General features: G+C 41.6%; 5 protein-coding genes across 5 annotated transcripts; 3 read left to right on the forward strand and 2 right to left on the reverse strand.

Moving 5' to 3' along the window:
* Nucleotides 1-532: 532 nt before the first annotated feature.
* On the forward strand, nucleotides 533-2,158 carry LOC131259689 (protein yellow-like). The gene is made up of 4 exons (XM_058261258.1): nucleotides 533-812; nucleotides 887-1,074; nucleotides 1,138-1,305; nucleotides 1,381-2,158. Exons 1-4 carry the CDS (start codon nucleotides 590-592, stop codon nucleotides 2,131-2,133), a joined length of 1,332 nt encoding a protein of 443 aa, XP_058117241.1. The 5' UTR covers nucleotides 533-589; the 3' UTR covers nucleotides 2,134-2,158.
* Nucleotides 2,159-4,802: 2,644 nt separating this feature from the next.
* On the reverse strand, nucleotides 4,803-5,746 carry LOC131262836 (collagenase-like). The gene is made up of 3 exons (XM_058264921.1): nucleotides 5,735-5,746; nucleotides 5,166-5,583; nucleotides 4,803-5,098 (listed from the first exon to the last, which is right to left on the reverse strand). Exons 1-3 carry the CDS (start codon nucleotides 5,744-5,746, stop codon nucleotides 4,803-4,805), a joined length of 726 nt encoding a protein of 241 aa, XP_058120904.1.
* A 2,427-nt stretch (nucleotides 5,747-8,173) lies between these two features.
* Nucleotides 8,174-8,727, forward strand: LOC131259758 (dolichol-phosphate mannosyltransferase subunit 3). The gene is made up of 2 exons (XM_058261335.1): nucleotides 8,174-8,417; nucleotides 8,491-8,727. Exons 1-2 carry the CDS (start codon nucleotides 8,268-8,270, stop codon nucleotides 8,623-8,625), a joined length of 285 nt encoding a protein of 94 aa, XP_058117318.1. The 5' UTR covers nucleotides 8,174-8,267; the 3' UTR covers nucleotides 8,626-8,727.
* Nucleotides 8,728-10,657: 1,930 nt separating this feature from the next.
* On the forward strand, nucleotides 10,658-14,165 carry LOC131259756 (GILT-like protein 1). Its single transcript, XM_058261334.1, has 4 exons — nucleotides 10,658-10,671; nucleotides 10,767-10,859; nucleotides 13,171-13,665; nucleotides 13,731-14,165. The coding sequence occupies exons 2-4, from the start codon at nucleotides 10,797-10,799 to the stop codon at nucleotides 13,902-13,904; spliced, it is 732 nt and encodes a 243-aa protein (XP_058117317.1). The 5' UTR covers nucleotides 10,658-10,671; nucleotides 10,767-10,796; the 3' UTR covers nucleotides 13,905-14,165.
* A 2-nt stretch (nucleotides 14,166-14,167) lies between these two features.
* Nucleotides 14,168-15,874, reverse strand: LOC131262846 (trypsin 3A1-like). The gene is made up of 3 exons (XM_058264932.1): nucleotides 15,577-15,874; nucleotides 14,414-14,985; nucleotides 14,168-14,347 (listed from the first exon to the last, which is right to left on the reverse strand). The coding sequence occupies exons 1-3, from the start codon at nucleotides 15,872-15,874 to the stop codon at nucleotides 14,168-14,170; spliced, it is 1,050 nt and encodes a 349-aa protein (XP_058120915.1).
* Nucleotides 15,875-18,008: the final 2,134 nt, after the last annotated feature.

An 18,008-nucleotide genomic window follows, 5' to 3' on the forward strand; every position in this document is an offset into this window, starting at 1 on the left:
CATGTTGGGCGGTTGAATGGGCGATTGATCGACAGGATGACGGTACATGCCCATGCTTTCAAGCTCACGGACGGCACGCGCAATGATAAATTATCTCACCAGCAAACCACGCATGGCGAGCGGCGCGTGGCAGGCCTTAGGACTAAACTTGTTTCGGAAGGTGCCGCAAGGACGTTCGAAAACTGTCTTCTTATACACTGAATGGGTTAACCTTGAACGCACCGAAGGAACCACTTGAGGGGCCTGGCCAATACGTATTACGTAATATAGGCTAATCTCCTGCAGCTGCGTGTGCGTGTTAGCGAATTCAGTTGTATGTTTTTATTTCTCTCATTGCCATAATGTGTTGTTTTTTCGGAACTGATTCCATTATCACTCCTTTTTGTTCCGATGAACTTGTTTGCAGAGTAGTACCAGCAGAGCCTTTGCTAAAACTATAAGTGGCATCGTACCGGGCCGTAGTGTAACCAGTTTCAGTTGATCCCTTCCAAGTGAAACACGCGTTCGCTTCTGCAATAAAAGAAAGGCTTCTGCAGCTAACTGACAAACGTTCAACTTTTCCGATTCCATACCTAAGTATACCCTGAAGATGGCAACCAGCGCAAACGGTGCTACCCTGTGGCTGATCCTGCTAGTCCTGCCGATTCATCTGCTCGAGGCACAATACTTCGGGCAGCAGTTGAAAGATGTCATCGAGTGGAAGGCAGCCGATTTCGTGTTTCCATCGGAAAACGCCCGTAACGAGGCGTTGGCCTCCGGGCGGTACGTGCCAGAGAACTGCATACCGCTGGACATGGATGTCGATTATTCTAGTGAGTTTCGTCGGGGTTTTGGTACCGTTGGCATCGGCATTCTGTAATTGCATCTACCATTCGCTTTTTCGTAGATCCCGCCCGATCACGTCTGTTTGTGACCATTCCGCGGTTTGTTACCGGTGTTCCTTACACTCTGGGCCGTGTCAGTCGCACCCAGGGAGCTTCTGGACCGTTGATCGAGCCCTATCCGAACGCTGCCATTCAGGAACGACCGGAAAGCAACAATTGCCAAGGAATAGTGTCCGTGTTTCGAGTGAAGGTAAGCGTAGGCAGCTGTTGTTTGTTGAATCTGCTATGATGGTAATATCTGCTCACCAATCAGATCGATGAATGCAATCGTCTCTGGGTGCTGGACACTGGCAAGATTGGTGAAAACCGTATCTGCCTTCCGCAGCTGGTAGTGTTTGACATGAAAACGGACCAAATCATCCATCGCTACCAGATTCCTGCCGATCAGCTCGTATGCGAACTGTCGCTGTTGGTGAACCTGGTAATGTGGTGCATCCTGCGCTTGGGTGGAGTTTTATTTTCGTTGCCCTTCTAATTTTCCTTTTTTTTTCTCCAGTTGGTTGATGTCCAGGATCCTTCTCCACTCGGATCTTGCCAGAATACGAAGGTCTACATGTCGGATGTCACCGCGTCGGCGATGATTGTGTACGATATGGCGCGTGGTAAATCGTGGCGCATAACGAACAAGCAGATGTACCCAAACCCCGACTACGGCACATTCACCATTTCCAACGAAAGTTTCGACCTCATGGACGGCATCGTTGCCATGGCACTGTCGCCACGCATTCCGTCCGATAATGTGGTGTTCTCCGGTTACGGCCAAAATCCGAACTGGCGTCCATCCAGCGATCGCTTGTTGTACTTCCATGCGCTTGCATCGGTGACGGAGAATGCAGTACGCGCTTCGGTGCTGCACAACGACACGATGTGGGAGGCGGACGTCGAAGCTCAACCACGTGCGTTCCGTCCAATTGGTATCCGCCCCTCGCAGTCTGTGGCGGAAGCGATGGATAGCAATGGGAACTTGTTCTTCGGGCTGCTGAGTCAGAATGCAATTGCTTGCTGGGACTCGACCACACCGTACAATCCGGCGAACATGCGTATCGTGTCGCAGAACAGCGAAAAGCTGCAGTTTCCGAGTGGGGTGAAAATTGTACGAAACCGCAAAGGCGTTGAAGAGCTGTGGGTATTAACTTGCCGCTTTCAGAAAGTGATGACCGGATCGTTGAATACCAATCAGACCAATTTCAGAATACAAGCCATACAGATTCCGGAGGTGCTAGGCTTTAAAAGTTCCTGTAGAGTGTAACGAGCACCGTTGTAACGGAAGATTGAGTGCAAAATAAACTAACACCCATGTGTTAATGAAAATGTTAGTTTCACCATGTAAGTTTTATTCCTAAAAGTATTGAGAGAGAATACATTTATTGCATGCATGTCGCGATCGATTGAAAACATCAGGGCTCCAACCAACTGAGCCGTGTATGTGCCCCACTGCTCTAGAGCTTTAAGTCTACCACACAGCAAAACCGAGCCCTGAAAAGTGTTAGAGAGTTAGAGAGCTGGTTTGATTTTCATAATGACGAAATCTGATAGTGAAGAGTTTATGGAAACTATCACTACCTTCTTTGTATCCTTATGGTCATCTATAAACTAAAGGTCTAAAGTCACGCGGTATGTTAAATATTTCATGTACTACATAGTATTATACTTCAACAATATTTTTTTTCTTTTACGAAAAAGACTGTTATGTGTTTGCAACGATTCAAATGCTTCGTATAAATTTTAAATGATGTACTAAATTCATTTCGAACGAAACCAACCTTCTCAACTATTACCTACTGCACCAGGTGAAATTGTAACTTTCAGACGAAATGGTTCGGTTGTTTGAGAAGTTTGTTAGTAAACTTTCCTAGATCCATCAGTGAAATAATCTAATCCAATCCGCTAACTGATTCTTCAAACGTGTTTTTTCAAATTGCTGTACTAAAACCTGTCTGACACGTGTCACGCACGTTACGTTTGTTTCGATGCGCGACCTATGTGGCAACTAGTGATGGGATATACCGTAGCTAGAGGAACAATGTGGATCTAGATATTTTCGTCGGAATACATCAACATTAATGAATCTTTGGGACTCATGAATCTCTCATTAAAAGAAACATGAATCTCGAAAACGAACCAAAGAGTTATTCAGATTCGTGAACTGGTATTGTATTATGGACTCTTGTTACTGGTATTGTTCTTCTATGAGCTCGTACAAATCACTCGATGATGATACCCTATTCGGTTGATATTAGTGGTGCCGGATTTTGTGCAGCCATCAACTGCCCAACCAATCTTTGTCCTGCCATAATCTCAGACGGGCCTTTGAAGGATTCCATAGGGATATTTTTCAGATAGACATAACGTTCGTTTCGTTTATTTCGGTTGGTTTTCGACCATCGTGATGAATCGGGGGGGTCCGTGACAGCCGAGCGGTAGCGCCGGTTAGAAAATCGGCCCATGAGCGCCGGGGCTCACCACCTCGACGGCGTGGGTTCGAATCCCAACCGAGACCGGACCCTCCCCGGTACGAGAGGAGTGACTATCCACGTACTACAACAGGGAAACAAGTCTCGTAAGCCCTTAACGAGCAGGCCAAGTTACGCCAAGAAGAAGAAGATGAATGTCCACAGATACTCCGGGAAACAACATACTTTCGCGTGTATTACCATGAGCTCTATATCCGTTAACTGCTGTGTATTGTGCCTGTCCGTGCAGCATAGGGTGATAAATTTGGAAACAATCATTAAAGTTACATTTTATTGGCTTTAAGCATGTTCCTTTGTGAGTGTTGAGGTTCTCCTCACATAGTTGTTACGAACGCTGGTCTTTGCTCCACTGCCTGATGGTTTGTAACTGCTTGCCTCTTACGCCAACCTTTCTGCATGGAATGCTCCGGCATGTATTCGTGTATTTCTAGCGAACTGTCTAGAACTCCCGCGACTATTTCGTTCAAGAAATATCTTACAGATTAATCCATAAATTGTTGCGCGACCGGGGTGCTTGTCTACATCAGGAAGTTGGTCTATTACCTGTTGCATAAGTAGTGGGTTGAAAAGATGTTATTTTAACCACGCTGCGTCTAAATTCCCGCAGAGTTCTTCGCCCGTCAGTTCCCTCGTCAGTTCCGTCGCTTTTGGAGCCTTAACATTGCGCACTTTTTATGACAGATTGTTCAGAATGAGTTGCGGTCTCCCTTACACCTGTCGTAGCTCACGGTTCTTGTAAACGCACCAAATTTTCACTATTGGTGTATCCGCAAACTTTATTGAATGCCATATATGATCGATGCCGTATATATGAGAAGTGGGGCCAGTCTTCAGTCTTGCCATTAAGGACCGGCAACTTTTAGGAAATACCGAGCCGGACACGGAAACTTCACGTTTCTTTCTTGTTCTCTATCTATGCGTGGACCTTACAATTCTAGCGGCAGCACAAATTGCAGCTTGGTTCTTTTAACACTCAATGTCCAAAGTCTCGCGATGGAGTCGCCTAGCACTCCACTTCACTTGTCTTTAATTTTCACTTGTCAATGGTGAGTTAATACGCATACTACTTTTTCAAGACGAATGACTTCTTGAGGATATTATTTTTGAGATTTTTTTCCCCAACGTAACAAACGCAACGACTTTTAGTAGAAAATATTTATTTATTAGGACTATCTATCAAACATGTAATCAGCTCAAAAACTAGTGTTGTTGCTCCAGATAATGTCTTCACTTGGTGTCGTCTCTCGTGCAACTGAACTTGCTATCTGAAAACTTCCATAAGCCCGTTAAATAGAGTCATTTATGACCGAAAGCAACGCTAGCAAGTTCTCTATGATTGGTCACTAGCAGAGCTAACCAGTATTATCTCAAAATCCATTTTCGATAAGCAGATACGCGCGTGTATCCAGCCGGATTCAGCTATGCGTCATCCACCGTGAATGCATCACACACCAGTATTTTCCCGAATCCATTGACGATAAGGTGATACGCGTGTGTAGCCAGTCGGATTGATGGAATCGCAATTATGAGTAATGAGCGATGCAATGCCAACCAGTGTTTCTACTCGTCGCTCAGAAACGGCGAAAGCCGCTCCGAGATCTCCGTTGCACACGTTAGAACGTTGAAGGGTATCTTCGGCGCAGAAATGATTGGGTAAGGTGATCTGAAAGATTCCGACGCAACGGGAGTCTCCAATAACGCGCTGATATCCAACCTTCAAAAAGTCGGAACGGACTTGGCCTGCAGAAATTATAGATCATAAAGGCGATGTGCGAAATTGGAGAATTGGGTTCCAAAATTAACTCACCATTGACGGTGTTGAATCCAAAACCAACTACCATGCCTTCCTCATTCTCGTACGGTAGGGTACGGCCCTGGAGTGGAAGCTGTATGGGTTGCACCAGTTCGGTAAATACAACCGGCGATGGAAGTACGATGAATCCGATGTCGTTTGCTCGGTTAGCCATGTTGAATGATGGATGCGCGATAGCCTGCGTCGAGATCTGTGTCGTAAGTTGCCCGAAGACAGTACTTCCAAGGCCCACTTCCCATCGTACGTAACCAGCAATGTTTTGGGCTGCCGTTAGGACGTGACGGTCTGAAATCAAAGACCCTCCTCCAAAGAAACCAGTCATGGCCGAGTCAACGTAAACCACGTACGCGTTGTATGGGGCTTTGGCAGCATATGGTCCATTAACGATACGCGAACTTCCGTTTGGTGAAATCTAAAACAAAATTAACTAATTTTATTAACACAAAAAACTCTACTGGCCGTATTTATTCACCCACTTCTAGCGTGACCACGCTGCATATCGTAGCGGCGATAAAAAATCCGATAAAACTTTTCATACTGATTTTGTTGTTCTGAACACTTACTCCCGGACACATAGCGAAGTAGTGAAGCCTATGCCTTATATATGGCGCTTGGTAGCGTTTCCGTGTCGATCGTTCTGGTTTATCAAGCGATAATCTTGGTCGAAACGTCTTGCATCGAATCTCCTGTTTATCAATCATGTTTCCAGCCAGGTTTTTGCCATTTAGTCATCGTCTGGCATGGGCTGGTGAAAATCGATAAGCGATCCATCACAATCTAGCTTGACATCTGAAAACCCTAGCTGAGCTGTATAATGTTGTCGAAATGATAGAGATTTCCTGAATGAATCCGGGTTAGAGCGATAGCAAATTTCTTTTTTATCTTCACCTGCTTGCATAGTGAAAGCTATTAGCAACTACATTACCTTACGAAATATGCTTGACAATTTTTTTAAAATAACCAGAAACACATGTTTTGAAATGACAGAAGGTATATTACCAAATTTACTAAAAATCATACGACTTAACTTTTAATCGATATCCAATGCTTGCGCATTCTGATTCTCGTAGATTTACTCTAAGTGCATGTGAAACAATAAATTTACCATCGTCGTTCATTAAATTGAAACAATAATTAGAAAGGGCGAAATCTATCGAATCTTGATGTTGATTCACTAAACCTACCACTTGGAACACCAAATGGTGTGATCATCACCAAAGTGGATAATTCATAGGTCTTTAGGATCTACCGTAAAGAACGCTTGGATGTTTGTAGTAGACACGACCAGTCGAGATGTCGAGCCCCAGAAAAAAATGCTATAACGGCCCTCAGTTGCTTACCAGCTTGAGGATAATTTATCTAGTCTCTGACCAATTGTCGAAATATTAATACAAGAAATAATATAATGGGGGGTTCGCTACAGCCGAACGATTATGCTGGTAAGAAAATCGGTCCACAAGTGCCGATGTGGTCCCTCGAAAGCGAGGGTTCGAATCCCTACCAAAACCGGACTATCCCCTGTACGAGAGGACTACGTACGTAAAGGGTACAAGTCTATTAAGCCCTTAACGGGCAAGCATGACCGAAGGCGGTCGTTACGCCGATAAGTAGGAAAAGAAGAAAAAAAGAAGTAAAGAAAGAAGTATAATAGTAGCTGTGTACTTTATAATCGGTCGTTGTGCTAACACCACGAAAATGATACAAAAGTTTGATTTCCAAGCAAAAAAATCGTTTTTTTTTCGGTAATTAAGTATAATATTTCTTGATTTTTCTAAGCTCCTTTGTTCACAGTTCGAAGTAAGTAAGTTCTCCATGAATATACTGCATGTACGGATGCTGGTTGGTCAGTCTAATCCTTGGAAAAAGCTTTTGAGCAAAGACTAGGCACGTGGATTGAAAACAAATTTTAAACCTTCTGTCAAAATTACGGTCGCAGAAATAAACCTTTCTTCTATCAACTGCGGTCAAATTTTCCAGTGGGGTGCCAAGATTATGTATGTTCGAAACACGAGGTAACATCCCCTATGTTTTGTGGCCATATTATTTTTGTATTTTTTTTGTTTTCGACTTTTTGTTAAAACGTCTAATTTGCTAGTTGAATTATGACATGCATTAGGCCGAACCGTCGTGAGAAATGCGTGAAAATTTCGAATGTATTTTTCCAATTTAAAATTTTGCTTCTATGATAGCTTTTTTACTTTTCAAACTACTGCTAGGCTTTTTATTAAATTATTTTCGGTAAAAGAGTAAATGAGGCCCCGGGCTAGATTCTCCTCTTCCTGCTGGTTCACATTTAGCGCCTGAAGCTATGCAAAGCGCGACACATGCATTCGTTTCGAATTTTTGAACGCTAACGGTTCGCTTAAAAGACCATAACGGTTTAAACTAATCACGCAGTGGAGGTTGAATGTAGATTAATATACTTTTACATGTTAAGTTACTAGTAAGTAAACTATACCACACATGATGGACAGCATGAAACAATGAGTTTAGCCGAAGAAATGATTTGGAAACGGCGGCGCGCCCGCAGCGAGCGAAGCGAGCGGACTGCGCTAGGTCTACCGAAAAAGAGAGTTTGTTATAGTTTTGAGAAATAAGGGGGGCCCGTGGGCCCCCCTCATACCGCACCCCTAGGTTGATTGCGTAGCCGAAATTAACGGTACACACTACGGTTCAAATACTCGTAGGTTAAATTTAACGAATTAATGTATCACCAATTGCATACATTCAGTTTAAACGTCCACAAGAGGTGTAGCCACGATCGAAAACATGGCGGCCGGGGCCTCATTTACTCTTTTACCTTATTTTCAGTTATTGGCACTCAATGAAGTGACAACGACTTTTTTAATTTCATTTTTTTTCTACACATTCGAAGCAATTTTTCGAAATGAATTCACCTTTTCATACAGTCATCTTGGTAACAACATAACAAAAACAAGAAAACGGTTAGCATGAAACCTGATGGTACCTAACCACCTTGGTTTGATGATTGAAAACAAATACGTGCCTGCGGTGGATTTGGCATTTTTAACACAACAAGTTTAACGCAGCCAGCAGTAACATCCAGCTGAATTTTGAGGTGATTTGGTGTTAAAAATGACGAAACTGTTAGAATGGTTGGTCGCAGCTGCCTGCTTTCTAAGTGTTTACGTTGCTATCATCCTGCGGCAAGTGAAACACGAAGTATTAGAGCAATACATGTTCGAAATACAACTTTCGCCTTTATTCCTGCTGGTTTTGTTCGGGGTAAGATTCTTTAAACAATCATATTTCTACCGTTAAAGAAACCAACATTCTGATATCTCCATTATTCTTACAGGTATATTCCGCAACAGTCGTCTTATACCGGACTTTCACCTTCAACAACTGCGAAGAAGCCGCGAAGGAGTTGATGCAGCAAATCAAAGAAGCTAAAGCAGATTTGCGAAGCAAAGGTCTTGTGATAAGCGACTAGGAGTCGAGTGTTATTTGATCAAATGTGTAAATATGCAACAGTTTATATAGCGATCGAATACATAACTTGATCGATGTTTTAAATAAATCTATGTTGATTGTATGCATTTTGGTCGCTTTCTTTTGCTTACTTTCTAGTTAAATAAATTTTGTAAGAGTTAAACAAACTAGGGACTCTATTTTGCGCAATGCATTAACGAGAGCAAGGAATTCTATTTTGACCAATGCATTTTGGCTATAATGGGAAGGGCCCCCCATATAACCACTATTTTAAATAAAAATGCGCCCTAACCTTTTGTATAGCGTTAATATCGATTTATGTATGTTAGTTTAATGTCATGTTTGGAATCGAATGTACCAGTATTTTTGGATAATAGAATCCTAGTTTTGTGGGGTTTTGCGATAAAGTTCAATCTATATCGAAATAGAAGTGAAGTTAAGAATTATCAAAACGTTACATGATTTTTTAGAGCTCAAACAAATGTTTTTTCTCGATTTAAAAAGTGGCCATATTTTATGCAAGGAAATCTGGTTTGGACTGACACGAAATTTCTATTATTTATTTAACAATGATAATGTAAATAGAATAGATAATGTTTCCGAATTATTTAAAAGATTATTTAAATCGCGAAAAACATAAAAGATGCATTTTTTAGTGTAGCCAAAACTGGTACACAAGGGCCAAAGCGACAAGAAGTATGTTCAGTAATTGATAGTTTGTCAGTGAAAACATCCAATAAAATCGAAAATGTGAATTTTATTGCATGTTTCGATAGCTACTCTACATTACCATACCAAGTTTATTATTATATGATCGATACAATCAGTGCAATATTTTGTTTGTGACCCTTTACTAATGAAACCAAAACTGGCATTTCCCCCTAGCTCTTATTTTTCTGCTGCATGTTATTTACGAATTTCAAACAATTTATATGAATTAACTTCGAAATGCAAAAGTAGAATCAAGCGTTCTTAATTCTTTAGTAGAATTCATATGTGGATTACATAGCGTTTCTACCGTGTTACGATCAGGGCCCGTTTATCAAAACCGGCTCTGAAAGAATCCCGAATTGATACATAAAAAATGTTCTGTGTGCACTTGAGATTCAGCCTCCAAATACCGGTTTCGTTTAGCCCAACTTTTTGTCGAAATCGAAAAAGAGCGAAATTTAATAGAAGTCAAAGATGAACTTAAAATGTGTAATACACGTGATTTCGAGTGAAATTCGATCAAAAGTGTAGCTACTAAGAAATTATTGTTATAAGTCACCTGCACGTGATTGTAATAGTACAGAACGATGACTAAGCTCGTTGTCGCCAATCCAATTGTTATTGATGTCGTGATGACTGCGAAGGTGAATAGAAAACGAAATTCTTCGCTTTGAGGTTTGGTAGCAAATATGATAAGTAGTTGGCAACTAAAATTCGGTTTACATAAGTTCTATTTTAGTATGTTATATAATTTATTTAATAGAAATTATGACTTAAGTTATTTTTTACATATGCATTTTAAACAATACATAACACATTAGCATATCATCCAACACGAACCTTTCACTTAATCGATAACATTTTTCTCATTCTGGTTAATTGTTTTCCAATGTTCTAACCAATGTTTTGCCCTCAACAAATGACTAATAGAAAACAACCATAAAAAAAGAAGCAAGGAAAGCTGTAAAAACGCAAATAACGAGCCTTTCAGGTCGCCCCGGCTTATGCGGCGGAATGTTCCCAAGCGAGATGGGCAACTTGCTGTAAATTGTGAATGTAGCGAAACAAAGAAAGGCTACAGGGTTGTTTGGCCTGCTCTCGCGAACGTAAAGCAAACGGGTCATGCATAGCGTCCGGTTTACAACCCTCAGCGCTTCCACCGACACACCCTGTCTCATTGAACGGTTCCGTGGGCTAACGATGGTCAGATCCCGTGCAACCAGCTCCAACTCGTTCAGTCAGAAGCGGCATTTCCAGTGGGAAAGGTGTATTATCTTTGCGTCGCTCGGGGTTTCGCTTTGGATCTGGTAGATCTAGTGCTTTCGGAAGAGGCAACGTACGATCATAACCTGTTTGTGGCAGAAGCTCCTCAAAGCTTGTGCTTGAAATTCACTCGTTAGTGTTAGTGACGCATTTAGGTGTAACCTGCAGCAAACTGTTGTTCCATCATATCCCGGCAAGATGCTGTACAAGAGCTTTCTTCTACTGAGTGTTTTCGCTGTCGCATGCTACGGACAGTCGCGGGTAAGTGCGTTAACGCGTTCATTAGCGCCACCGTGTCGAACGATCGTGAATGATCACACACCTTAGCTTCTTATGAAGGAGGTCATACGCCCGGGCCCAAAAAAAGTACAGCGACGTACGATCAAGTTGGTTGAACCGAGGGTACTTTACACGCGGCGCGCCATTTAAGGTGTGGCCGGTACGATCGCAAGCGGCGTGGAAATATGCTGTCTGCTTCCCTCGCGCTTTGTATGTATTTGTTATGCTGGCCGCGTTAGAATGCATTCCTTTAATCGCTTGGGTCAAATTGTATGACTACACGGTCAAAGTAACCTTTTCTAGAAGTATGTACATAGAGTATTTCTTTTCGGTTGAAAAATATTAAGGGAGAAACGACCTTATCACAGGAAAATGTTAAAACACATGACTGCTAATTTGGACGGACGCGCCATGATAAAGTGTGGAGAATCGAGCGTGTTCGTTATGCTCAATCAAACATTTAAATCCCACGACTTGTGGATATGAAATGGACAATTATAAATCAACTAAAACGTCCATATTATTTCTATTGTGACTTGCTCTGCACGCGGAATGGTACCTTACTTTTATTACTCTTCCATAGTTTAAAAAAACAGTAGTCATAATTAACCTTGTCCATTAGCATGCCCCAACTTTGTTATGCCAAGGCGCACTTGTTGAAAGTGTCGAATAGCGGTCAAACAAAAACTCCACCCGCGTCCCTCAGAGCCTTCCGCGCCGAATATTATGTCGTTTTTTGCACGAACACTTTTCTTCGTTTAAATACCACCCGTTAGCTGAAGGTTGTCGCAAATTTACCTGACGACATCGTCCGCACACGGAAAGAGCGTGAAAAAACTGCATTAATCATCCACCCGGCGTGCTCCAAGGTCTCGAAAACCGTGGCCGGCCAATTGCTGTTCTGTTCTATTTCCATGACCCGCGAGGCAAGAAACCAAAAGCTGAAAAGGGGTTCTCCATTGGTGTGCTGGAAACGGTGTTCCATTTTTTAGGTTACTGTTTCTTGGGGGCAATCGATTGAACACGTGTTACGTAGTGGACCAGAAAAGAAACTCAAAGAATGCTGGAAATTCACTGTGACAACACCCTGATGTATTTTTTGTAGCAAGTAATAAAAATACCGATATACTAACTGGCATTTGAATCATGCAACCTATAATCGAGATAATATGCAATGACGGTTGGTTTGCCATTTTTTCAACAGCCATGGGCTTGACGATTGTGAAATTATCCAACAGGCAAAATGTGTCTTACTGTTTTCTAACAGTAAAAAAATGCTATTTATGATTTTCTTATTTAGTTTTTGATAGTTACAACACAGTTATTTTCTTGTTTAAAACATTAAACATAACCATAACCTCTGAATATCTTCTGCCATCGAAAATTTGTCTTGAAAAAACAGTTTCTTGCAGAATCAATCACAGGATGTTTAAATAAATAAATTTAAAATTTTCAAGGATTATTTCGATATTTATAATTATTTTTCATTGAAAACGATATAGAAATAGATATAAAATATAAAATATCTGTTAAGCGACAAGATGTTCATGTCGGTAACAAACCAAACTGTTTTGATACCTATTGTGGTTCTAGGCCATGTAACCTGAACGGGGGACGAGTATTGTTTTTCTTACTTATTTACTTGTTTTTATTATGTTCACGTTGTTAACCCGTGTTTAACATCTGAAGGATGCAACATGCATGCAAATGAGTTTTGAACAGTTGGAATCAAGGCGAAATGATATTTAAAAATGATCTTCTGCTGGAAGGATAGCCACTGACATTCATAGACTATTCATCATTCAGCACTAAATGCTGATTAATTCCTTTGTTGTACTCGATCTACCACGCGATCGGTGTTATATAATCATACTTGACTGTGGTGTTTAATGTTTGATAAAGAGAATACTTTGGAAGAAATGACATCAGTCAAGTATGACGAGCTCTTCTCGGGCAGCGTGTTCGTATGACTGACCAATGTCATTTAAGTGAACTAGCACGTATGATCATAGACCAATGAATATGTGGCATGTATACTTTTTGCTATGTTATAGCACCTTCGGTTGTTACCGTAAACGGGAGCTGAAGCAAAGTTTTAGGGGGAAACGAAATGATGATCACCGATGAGAAATACACTACCCCCTGGCACGCTATACCATTTATTTAAGTGGAGGTATCTTGCTGGAAGGTGACGTTTAAATGTGCATACAATCGGTTGCACAACAACGGATGACAGAATGGAAGTGAGGTGGCTATTTTAATGATATGCTACAATTGTTTGTTCAACATGCAGGTGCCCGTCTACGTTTACTACGAATCACTCTGCCCGGATAGTGCAAAGTTTGTCAACGACCAGCTGTACCCGGTGGCCACGTCGAAGGAGTTTAAACAGTACATGGAACTTCATTTGGTGCCGTTCGGCAAGTCCTCGTACGCGACCAAGGGCTCGGACGTCACCTTCGAATGCCATCACGGTGAGAACGAGTGCTACGGCAATAAGGTGCACGCCTGCGCCATCGAGCACATCCAGGGTAATTCGTATCAGCCAGAAATGTCCCGTGAAAATCTCACTCTCGAGTACGTCAACTGCCTGATGGAGCGAGCCCAGTTCAAGGATGGCCCGTTCCCGCTCAAGGTTTGTGCTGAGAAGGTGAAAATCGACCAGGCGGACGCGATCGAGAAATGTGCCGCCGAAAACGAGGGAAGCATACTGCTGAAAAAGTATGGCGATGCGACCAACAAACTTCAGCAGCCCCTAAAAAGTGTGCCCACCGTTGCCTTCAAGCAGGTATGGTTGTATAATTAACTGATCGTTCCAAGCGCAATTTATTCAATATCGATCTTTCGTTTCAGACGTACGATGAGGAATTGCAGAAACTATCGGTGAGCAGCTTCCGTCACGCATTGTGCAAAAATCTAAGCCCGCAACCGGTGGCATGTCTTGATCTACCCGGATCAGCATCTACAATTAGTTCGTTTGCCGCGATCATCACTGCTGCCGCCTTGTTCATCGCTAGACTATTTTAGAAATACTTCCAGGGCATCTAGCGAGCAAATACTTAAGTCATGCATTCCAGGTGTTAACGTATAATTGATGTGTGGGCTTTTTCTGGTTCTTAAACAGAAAAACTAGTTTTTTTTATTGCCACACTAGAATTCTGAACACACATTGATTATGTACGCACTGCCGATCCGCATTATCCGTCCAAAAGAAGTGTTGTAGCACACAGTTGTGTGCATGATGTTTTAAATATATGAACAAAAGAATTCGTCGCCGTTCTGGCATGATCCTAACTGCACAGACATGAATCCTTTATATTACGGTTGATCCAATTTAGATACTGATTCACACGCGTGTAGACGCCTGGAAAGTTCTTCTGGGCGCAAGCACGGCCCCACGACACCAAGCCCACAATTTCGTATCGATCTGTCTCGTCGTTCAACACCTGCAAAGGACCACCGCTGTCACCCTGCGAACGCGGAAGGAATATTTTCAGCAATAGCTCAGACAACATGAAGAGGCCCCCATGACCTACCTGGCAGGAGTCCTTACCACCCTCGAGGTAACCAGCACAGATCATTTTGTTTGTTATCTGAAACGCCCAATAGCCTGCCCGGCGGCACTCCCGATTCGAGAGGATCGGAACCTCCGTCTGCTGCAGCGTACCGGAAAGTCCACCACCCGTCTTTGTCCGTCCCCAACCAGTCACTATGCCACGGATGCCCTCGTACGTTGCCGCAGGTTGGGGTAGACAGATGGGAGAAACACGATCGCTGATTGCAACCGGGTAGGTAAGTTCCAACAGGGCGATGTCGTTGTTGTTATTGAACGCATTGTACCAGGTCGTTAGAATGCGCTTGATGCTGCGCTCCACCGATCCATCGGTAGGTTTGGTCCGTTCATGTACTCCGAATTGCACGCGAAACAGTGCTCTTTCCGGTTTGGTCGTACAGTGCGCCGCTGTTAGAACGTACCGGTCCGTGATCAAAGAGCCGCCACAACTGAAGCGATTATTGTAGTAGATGGCGGCCATCCACGGAAACTGATCGTCCTCCACCGGTGAACCACCAACTATTCGTTCATTCTTCGGTGCGGGAGATCCACACTCTGGAAAGAAAATTCACAAATTTGTTTTTGATTAATTCTAATCAAGAAATTAGCAGGTAATTCTTTGGAGTAGCTACAATACCGATTATCACTCTACTCTTTTATGAATATTCAAAGGATTTCAAAACGCATTTTTTTAAAACATTAATTTTAGTTCTTCGTGTTGGGCTTTGGGACACCAACCAAAAAATTACGAATTTTCGAATAGAATATTCTAAAATCTGAATAAGCATCATAAAAATCCACAAGATCAGCTCTGAAAGTCTTGCAAAGTATTTATTTGTATTGCATTGTGTTTTTTTTTCCTTCGTAATCTACTTACGTTTCTGTCACTGTCACAATTTAGGACCCTGAACGCATAAGCAAATATATTAGTGGTTTGATTGGCTTTAAGTAATCTTTATATTACAATTCTTTGCTGTTAGAGATCCTTTTTAAATTAATTTAGTTTGATTTTACTTGCAACTCATCAACGAAAACCTTCGTAGAATAATATTTAGGTCCATTTTTTCCAGTCTTTTTATGTCAAAGAATAGGCATTAGATCCGCAAACCGTGTAGGCCATTCTGATGCCTTTACGTTAGAACTTACTGCATGATGTACAATTTTGCGACGGTCCTGGAGCGTCATTCGCGAACACGGGTGCCCCAATCACACCGGTAATCCAATCGATGATTGGCCGAGCACGATTAATCTCGAAGTATTCGGGACGCACCGTTACAAAGTTAATGAAACGCTCCTCCTCAGTCTCGAATTCCTCCGTAAAAAAATTATCCTGTGGCGGCGGTAATGTTCTCACTTCATACCGTTGATTGTATTTGTTTTTAAGACAGTGAGATTTTGCAAAGAACAGTGAATAAACCAGTAATACTGCACAACGGTTATTCATTCTAAGGATTTTATCAAAAATATCATGTGTATAAACGTTTAAGAACATCTACATCCGAAATTGTCGTCTAAATCACTGCACAAACACGTTGTTACCAATGCAATTTGTTCACCGACAAGGCGTAGTTTAATGAACGGGATTCTTTATGGCGAAATAGCACGTCTCTCAACATTGACTATCGAACAATCACTAATTTGATCTCCACGATATCTTCTGTCCACGCGACGTCATGTAGGATAACGGTACCGCGATAGAGCCCAATATTCAAACGTCTGACGTCGGAATGGTTTTTACGAGTTATTCTATTGTTTTTTCTCACCTCTTTCTGTGTTTTGAGACACCGGTTTTTTCCATGGAAGTTGTATCGATTAGCGTGCCTGCAACTTTCACTGATAGAAACTCAACCCCAAGCAGACGCGGAAAGCTTTATGTTAATTTTGCCTTCTCGCGAAGCTTGCCGGGCTCGCTTCATCAGTCAGATTCAGCGGACAGGTTTTGCACGTCGCTAACGAAGAAGGAGAAAGCATACGGCGATTATTAAATAAAAGCATAGTTGTACCTAGCACGCGTGATGCGAGATTAAAATTGTTGATTAGAATAAAAACAAAACTTATCATTTACATCTTGAAGTGTGCTGAACGAAGCAAGAAACAAAAACAGTTAAAATAATACAGCCTTTGCCTCGGCACACGGGAAGATGTGCCTTGATTATGGCAACCTTCGCCGTTGAAGCCCTAACTGCGGCGGGTAATGCGGTAATAGCAGCCTCTTTTCCGCAAACTTAGCTTTACAAATCCGATTCGATGCACTCTTTCTACCACTGCATTTCTTCAAGCATTTGCAAGCATATTAGAATACTCTCAAAGAAGATCAGTCTCTAAAATTAAAAAACAAAAATTATTTTTTATAAAAAAAATTATTGATTGGTCCTTTGGGGATGTTCTGATCAAAATATTCCCAAAGAAGATCAGTCTCTAAAATTAAAAAAAAAAAAAATTTATAAAAAAATTATTGAGTGATCCTTCGGGGATGTTTTAATCAGAGTATTCCCAAAGAAGATCAGTCTCTAAAATTAAAAAAAAAAATTTTTTTAAAAAATTATTGAGTGGTCCTTCGGGGATGTTCCGATCAGAGTATTCCCAATGAAGATCAGTCTCTAAAATTAAAGAAAAAATGTTCTGATATGCCTTCCAAATGTCTGAGAAAACGGTGTGCTAGAAAGAGTGCTCTGAATCTCATGTCTAAAGCTACGTTTGGTGAAAAGAGGCAGCTATTATCGAATCTCCGGCGGCAGTAACGGCGTCAACAGCAAAGATTCCCATAAAAAATGAACATCTTCCCGTATGCCTAGGCAAAGGATGATCTTGCTACTAGCAAAACCAAGAAACACGACGCCCGAGGCTTCATTAACCCTTTAACCGGTTACATTTTAGTATTCCAAAATAAAAAAAAAGTAAAAAAAAAAATATATTAATGTCCCAGGAGTTTTCTTAGTGGGTAGGAATCCCACACTACCCATTCTCTTAGGAGAATGGGTGTCTTGATCGGGGATAACACTTGCCCTCCCGAACCAGAAGATCTTTCTCCTGGTAAAATAACAAAAAAGAAAAAAAAAACAATTTCTCTCTTTTCAGAAACGGAACCAGCGCGTTGTATCGAATGAATAAATGAAAACATCCCTAGATGAATGTATGGAAGCTCCTTATGAAAACAAACTTTTCCTAGACATGTTTAGTTCGATTCACTTTCTATATGTGTATAAGATGCAACACTAGTTAATTCGTAATACGAGCATTTGGTGGATTTCAGTGGATTAAATTGGTTCGAATGTTGCCATCCTCTCTTCCAGTGGTTGAAACTGATTCATTTATTTTCATATATACTAAACAAAACTGTATAAACGCACAGCCTACCGTGGTTGTTGAGAAATTAAAAAATTTGGAAATTAGTCTACCAAACTACGCATCAAGTAGTCTTATTGTGGAAAATGTAACAAAAATGTTTATAAATCAAACGCAGCACCCATTTAGAATCAATTGTTTATGAGACGAGATGGCTTGCAGATGTGATATTATTCGCTCCCGCTCAAAAAGGCGCTCAACCCAAACAACTATACTTAGCGCCTTTCTGGACT

The sequence above is a fragment of the Anopheles coustani genome, chromosome 3 (genome assembly GCF_943734705.1).
Source record: "Anopheles coustani chromosome 3, idAnoCousDA_361_x.2, whole genome shotgun sequence".
NCBI lineage: Eukaryota > Metazoa > Arthropoda > Insecta > Diptera > Culicidae > Anopheles > Anopheles coustani.